At 40.9% G+C, this 6,479-nt stretch overlaps 1 protein-coding gene across 3 annotated transcripts in view; it reads left to right on the top strand.

The window, feature by feature from the left end:
* Positions 1-1,391: 1,391 nt before the first annotated feature.
* Positions 1,392-6,479, top strand: part of LOC144373873 (transport and Golgi organization protein 1 homolog) — a 75,623-nt gene continuing 70,535 nt past the window's right edge. For 2 of the 3 annotated variants that reach the window (XM_078036828.1, XM_078036824.1), the window contains exons 1-3: positions 1,392-1,493; positions 1,767-1,919; positions 5,279-5,444. In XM_078036828.1, the coding sequence (XP_077892954.1) occupies position 5,444 (1 nt within the window). In that variant the 5' untranslated portion in view covers positions 1,392-1,493; positions 1,767-1,919; positions 5,279-5,443. The remainder of the gene's footprint in view (positions 1,494-1,766; positions 1,920-5,278; positions 5,445-6,479) is intronic. The other variant, XM_078036825.1, reaches the window with a different exon arrangement.

Raw genomic sequence — 6,479 nt, 5'->3', positions numbered from 1 at the left:
ATGAAACATTTCACCATTTTAATGGAAAAATAAGGAGAAAATGGGTGTGTGTTCAGAACCTAGTCAAAGACCAGCGGGAACTCTCTAGTTTCTTTATAGAACCTTAGCTCTCAGCGTCTTCCCATGGTATGATGTGAGACTGGTTCTTCCCTTCCCTGAAACTGTGTGCCCATGGGCTTCCTGATACACCTACCCTTTCAGGAAAAAAAATCAAACTGTTTTCCACCTGTGCCTTTTTCTCCTTTCTTCCTAGTTTCTTCTTAGAATAAAATTTCTTGAGAATTCCTTTGAAGAAAGTCGAGAATCTACCCCTTTCCCCCGTAGAGTCTAACACCTTCTGTTTTTTCCCACCCTTGCCCTTGGCATCTAAGACATTTCTGTAATTTTTTTTTAAATTGGATGAAAGATCACAAAGTCGAGAGAACTTACTTAAGCTAGGACCTATCATATTGTATGAGCTACAACTGAAACCCCCAGACCTCTTATTTTTGGAGCTGTTTTCTGAAAGAACTTGTGTCCTTATTCACAGACTGTTTGAAGCAAAATCCAATCAAGGTTTTCAAACAAATATTAAATGTCTTCATGCAATTAACTTAAGCATCCTTTTCTTCTGCTTACCTCTCATTCTGTTATATTTGATAATTAAATTTTCCCAGTTCACACAATGAAAGGTGAGGTAGCACTTTTGACCACTGTACGGTGGTCAAAACCTGAAGTTTGGGGCAGAAATTTCAGTTTGAAGGATGAAACCAGTCAGTTGGACTGATTTCAGATTTTCAGTAGGACCCAGTCCTGCCTTGTGTGTTTTCTAGTTCCTTATTTGTGTGTTGCTGATCATGCTCCTTTTTTTTATGGTTTTCAGGTGGAGTTGGCATGAACTTAAAAGCAGCAGATACTGTTATTTTTTCTGACAGTGATTTTAATCCTCAAAATGACTTGCGGGCAGCTGCCAGAGCTCACTGAATTGGCCAGAACAAGTGAGTGAGTTAGTCATTGGCAACTTTCTGCTCTGTTGGCTTGCAGCTGTGGATTGGGGAGGAAGGTAGACCGTGTAGTGCTGACAACAGTGCCACGTTGGAGTTAGAGTCCACTGGGTTTGAACCCCGTTGTGCTGCTGGCTTGTAGAGTCATGTTGGGGGATCAGTGGTCCCATGATCAGTTCAGACTCACTTTGTTGAAAAGAAGAGTTAAATTCCAAAATGATTAGAAGAAACTTAGAATTTATTTAGTTCATGTTTCTCACGTTAGATCGTAATTCAGTTTAAAAATGAAGTTAAAGCCAGTGGGTGCACATGCCTGTAATCATTATCAGCATGGGAGACTCAAGCAGGAAGATCAAGTTTAAAGCCAACCTTGCAACTTACCTAAACCCTGTCTCAAAACTTTTTTTTTTTAAGGCTAGGATTATAACTTCATGGTAAAGCTCTCCTGGATTGGGTTCCCAGTATCACAAAGAGGAAACAAAGTTGTGTTCAGCTACCCTTTGACTTGAGGTAACATTCCTGCCAGGGGTTATCCTGGCTACAGATGAAGGCCCAATAGTGGTCACTTCATCTTCCTTCCTCTTCCTCTTTTGGGGAAAAGTTCAGGAAGAAGTTGAGGCCAGATTTCTCTAACAAATGCTCAGGTCCCAATGAGCAGTGTCCTTTTCATTGTTCCCTGAATGTGGCATTTGGTTTTGCTTCCTTTTGGGTGTATTTTCCTGGCATGCTTTTTTCCCCAGCTTTGCAGACTTCTAACACTGCTCTCATTTGACTCCCGTACAGGGCTGTGAAAGTGATCCGGCTGATTGGCCGAGACACTGTGGAAGAAATAGTTTATAGGAAAGCAGCCTCCAAACTGCAGCTCACCAACACGATCATAGAAGAGACCATTTTACTCTGGGAGCCCAGAAACCTTTGGCTGATCCTGACCTCCAGGTAAAATGTGTTCCTTTTAGAGTCTCATGATTTATAACCAGTACTATCTTTGGATGAGAATGCAAATAAAAAGGACCAGCATTAACCACCCATTGTTGCAAATTACACATTTTTTTCATTGGACTAATTCTTACCCTCTCAGTACCTAACTACATGCAAGGTGCCATACAAGCTAAAAATGAGGGTGGCATTTAAAGGCAGAGAAAATAGAATAAAGAGAATGAGCTTTGAACCATCTAACTTGGATTGAAATTCACATCTTATCCCTTATTGGATGTATGACTTTGAGCATGTAACTGAACATCATGGATCTAATCTCTTTATGGCTTCTAAAGATGAGTGTGCCACGAGTTACCTCAGAGAGAATTTGTTTAAGTTCTTTTTTTTTCATCCTTTTTTTAAAATCAGTGATGATTAGTTCCATAGCTCCTCCTTAATCCCAGATGCTTTGAGTAGTGACTTACAGTACTCATTCCATACTCAGAGATGAGTGAACAAGATTAGGAATTCAAAATTATGCCATAGGATATAGGGATGAAAGCACTAGAGTTAATTTGTTGAAGAAGGAAAAATTAGATGGGAGTCAAATGCTGGCTTAGAATATCCTAGAGAGCTCTCTTTTGGTAGGAGGTTTAGAGTTATTCCTTAGCAGCAGCCTTTGAGATAAAATTGAACCTATATTATAATATACCCCAAGTCCTTCTGAGGGATTAGATGCAGAGAGATCAACCCCTAGTATATAGTATGATTCAAGCATGAAGAGAGTACTAAATGTCTGAGAAAAGGTAGTAGCTGTGGTAAAGTCTGCTGTAGGAAACTGCAGAGAAATGACAGGAGTTGGCTATTGTTTTGAGGCAGGCAGTGAGAGAGAGCAAGTTCCAAGATGGCTTTAAGCCTTTAAGCCTGAAAGATGAGAGTAGAAAGTAGGAAGACAGGGATAGAAATTAGAAAGATGAAGATAATGTAGGCTTTAGTCAACAGAATTTGTAGTAAAAATCAATATACATTATTGTTAGAGGGAGACTCAGAAAAGAAAGGAATTAGAAAAATTTGCAAGAAAAACCAGGCTTTAAAAGGATCAGCTTATCAAACAAAAAATTCAAGAGGTATATGAAAGGGAAAAAATTACACAGTATTACAAGCAGAATCATCAAATTTACAACTAGCCCAAGCATGAGTTTAAAAATGGCAATTTTCTCACATCTGTATCTTTACACATCATCAGCATTGCAGACAGAGAAGGTGCTGTTTTTGTTAGGGAGTCACTCACCTGCAGGAAAGGGTCACAGATTTGGGGGTACTAGAACCCGAAAGAAGAACCCTAGGTTTTGTTTGTTTGCTTGACTTTACTTTATCTTAGAGAGTAACTGGAGTCTTTGGCCTTTTGTGTTTTGAGTCTTCTGCATGCTCATCTGTCATGGTGGCCGGGCAGGCTGTGCATTTTATTTTCACACTATTGAAGAGGCAATTTCAAATGGAAGGTGAAAGCTTGAGAGAGAGGTGCGTGTACACTGTAGGTGTCTAAATATACTTCTTCACAGGACCTTGGGAGAGGAGCTCATCATGGGCTGTTGTGAAGGCACAGGCGTCAGGAGTTAGAGGAGATGCTTCCCCAGTGGAGGGAGCTCCAGACATTCAGTCAGGGGTTTCCCTGTGGCATTGGCTGCTAGCACATCATTGTGAAATGCACAGGCAAAAACTCTGCCATGGGACCAGATCCTGGGGCCAGTGCAAACTATGGGCTGGTGGAGAGGACCTCGGTGGGACTTCCTGCCCAAGCCATGGCAAGAAATCACACTCTGGTTCTGTCTTGTTTCTTTCCTCCCCATCAGACTGTGAGTTATTTATGGTTGCCAGGAACAAGGGTGATAACTCACTGCCTTGTCTCAAAATACAGCAGGACATTTTTTTAAGTTATTAAAAGAATCTAATAGTAAAAGACATGGTTCTGGTTTGATAAATCTAAGCAGTATAGAGCAGTGAAGTCCTGAAAAAGGAAAGCAGGTTCCTTGTTTTAGAAGGAGAACACAACAGAAACAGAGAACAGATAAAGATGCGGTGAACACTTATTGAATGCGTACTGTGTGCTAAGCATTGTGTGACATGCACTTTTTCCAGTTGTTTTAGAAGAATAACAAAAAAATGAGATAGATGTTGTCTTTACCTCCATCTTAAGAAATTTTCCAAACATCAGATTCATGACTCTAATCCGAGCACTCTTTAACTTCCAACTACATTCTCTTAGTTAGTATAATAAAGTGGTTTTCATTTAAAAAATGGGTAGTTCCTTAAAGACATGTTGTGAGTGAGCATTTGCGAGGGAAGCCAGGAGACATAGTCCAAGGAGTGGAAGAGGGAAGGGTCCCAGTATGGACTGAGCCTCATCATAAATACTTGGCTTTCTTCTGTTTTGGGTACTAAATGCCAAAGCCATTTGGCTTGGTTATATATATGTACACCAAAGTTAAATATAAATATAACAGGTATGGTTTTGCTTAGTTTTTGTCATAGTTTTCATCTCGGGTATTTTCAAGCTAAAGTTTCCAAGTTACAGAATAGGCAATCTAGAGATAATTAACCAAATCTAAAAGGGCAAAATGAAAATGAAGTCCCATGATCTGGATCCCAATTGGTTCAGAATTCCTAAGAGATAGTACTTAGGGAGGTGGAGAGTTGCAAGTAGCAAATGAAAGCCAGGTAACACTATCTAAGATTCTGGTTCCTGTAGCCATAGGAAGTAGGCTGAGTATATCCCCTAGGGGGAGCAAGAGGGCAGGATGGGGAGTGCCGCAGGACTATCCAGGGAGATTGAAATTGAGAAAGGGCTTTTGGGTCTGGTGATCAGGGTGGTTATGGTTTTGCCAAAGTGGGTCCCATAAACCACTGTAGTAGCAAAGCGGCTTGGCAAGGACAGGTGGCAGCTCATGGTGAGATGAGGTATTCAGTGGCACCTTCTCTTTATAAGAGTTTGGCAGTGGGAGAGGTAAGAAGGTAGCCAACAGGTTCTCTGAGTTCTCTCAGGACTGCTGGAAGTGCCTGTAAAAAATGCTGGTGAGAAGTGCTATAGAAGATGCTGGAATCATTTTATCTGCCCCCACTCCTCAAAAAAATTGGAGGCCCAAATTTTTTTTGGTATTGTAAATAATTGTCAAAGTCAACATCTCTGATCATCATTTATCACCTCTCTGCTTATTCCTCATCCAACTTCAAAACAGCCTGGCAGGTGTCATTTGTGATGGAAGAGAAGAAAGTGCATCAGGGAAAGAATTACCTGGTATCATTTAGACACTTAGCAAGTCACACATCCTCATCTGTGTTTTCATGAGAACTAACTGGATCTCTCGTTTTCTTCATTCAAGTTGAGTGACATACTGAAATTTGGCTTGGATAAACTGCTGTCCTCTGAGGGGAGCACCCTGGAGGAGGTAGACCTGGAGTCCATCCTGGGAGAGACAGAGAATAGCCAGTGGGCCTCTGATGCCCTGCCTGCAGCTGGAGGAGGGATCAGAGAACAGGAGGAAGGAAGTGAGTTGGGGTTAGGTAAGCCAGTGACTTCATCACCTCAAGGTAGGGTGTGAGTGAGATGCGTCCCCACGGGAAGTCCTGTGTCCTGCTCTGGGACCTTTCTTTCCTACCCAGCCCTGTAGTCATCTGATGACATTCTTAAGGCTTCCTGGTCCAAGAACTACCAGAGTAATCCTTGTTCCCTTGAAGCTGGACTTTGAATCCAAGTGATGATGTTAATGTTTATGGTCCTGTCAGTCTCAAGGATTAAATTTGAACCTTTTCTCCCTTGACGCAGACATCTTCTCTGGAGTTTATTTGGTAAACCTCCTATCTTTATGGTGGTGCTTTGCACAGTGATTCCTCTTCTCAATAGTAGAATGTTTTTTAAATTGCAACTGATATTTATGGACATTTATTGTGTTCATCAACAGTACTGACTATGTCATGTGCTTTAGGTCGTTTAAGACCCATGAGGTGGGGGGCTGGGGTGGTGGCTCAGCGGTAGAGCACTCACCTCGCACGTGCAAGGGCCTGGGTTCAATCCTCAGCACCACATAAAAACAAAAGTAAAAATAAAGGCATTGTGTCCAACTTCAACTAAAAAAATACATATTAAAAAAAAAGACCCATGAGGTGTAGGAGATCATTTTGTCTTCCTTTTTCTTTTTTCTCAAATTTGGTGTCCCCCCCTTCTCTCTCTCTCTCTCTCTCTCTCTCTCTATATATATATATATATATATATATATATATATATATATAGTTGTAGATAGACAGTATGCCCTTATTTTATTTTTTTTAATGTGGTGGCTAAGGATCGAGCCCAGTGCCTCACACATGCTGAGTAAGCACTCTGCCACTGAACTACAACCCTAGCCCCAATATTTATCTTTTTGTCCATTTTCTGTTCTGAAATATTTGAATTTCAGACTTGAAAGGGTTTTTTTTTTCCTCATGATTATTTTTAAAATGACTGTTCTCCTGTATCAGCAAGAGGGAGTCAATCTGGGCTGGTGTGAGAGGGTTTTACTGACCTTTTTTAAAAATTTTTATTCA

This window comes from Ictidomys tridecemlineatus, unplaced genomic scaffold (genome assembly GCF_052094955.1).
Source record: "Ictidomys tridecemlineatus isolate mIctTri1 unplaced genomic scaffold, mIctTri1.hap1 Scaffold_52, whole genome shotgun sequence".
In the NCBI taxonomy this organism is placed as follows: domain Eukaryota; kingdom Metazoa; phylum Chordata; class Mammalia; order Rodentia; family Sciuridae; genus Ictidomys; species Ictidomys tridecemlineatus.
The sequence above is the reverse complement of the archived record's forward strand: the minus strand, read 5'-3'. Positions and strand labels throughout refer to the sequence as shown.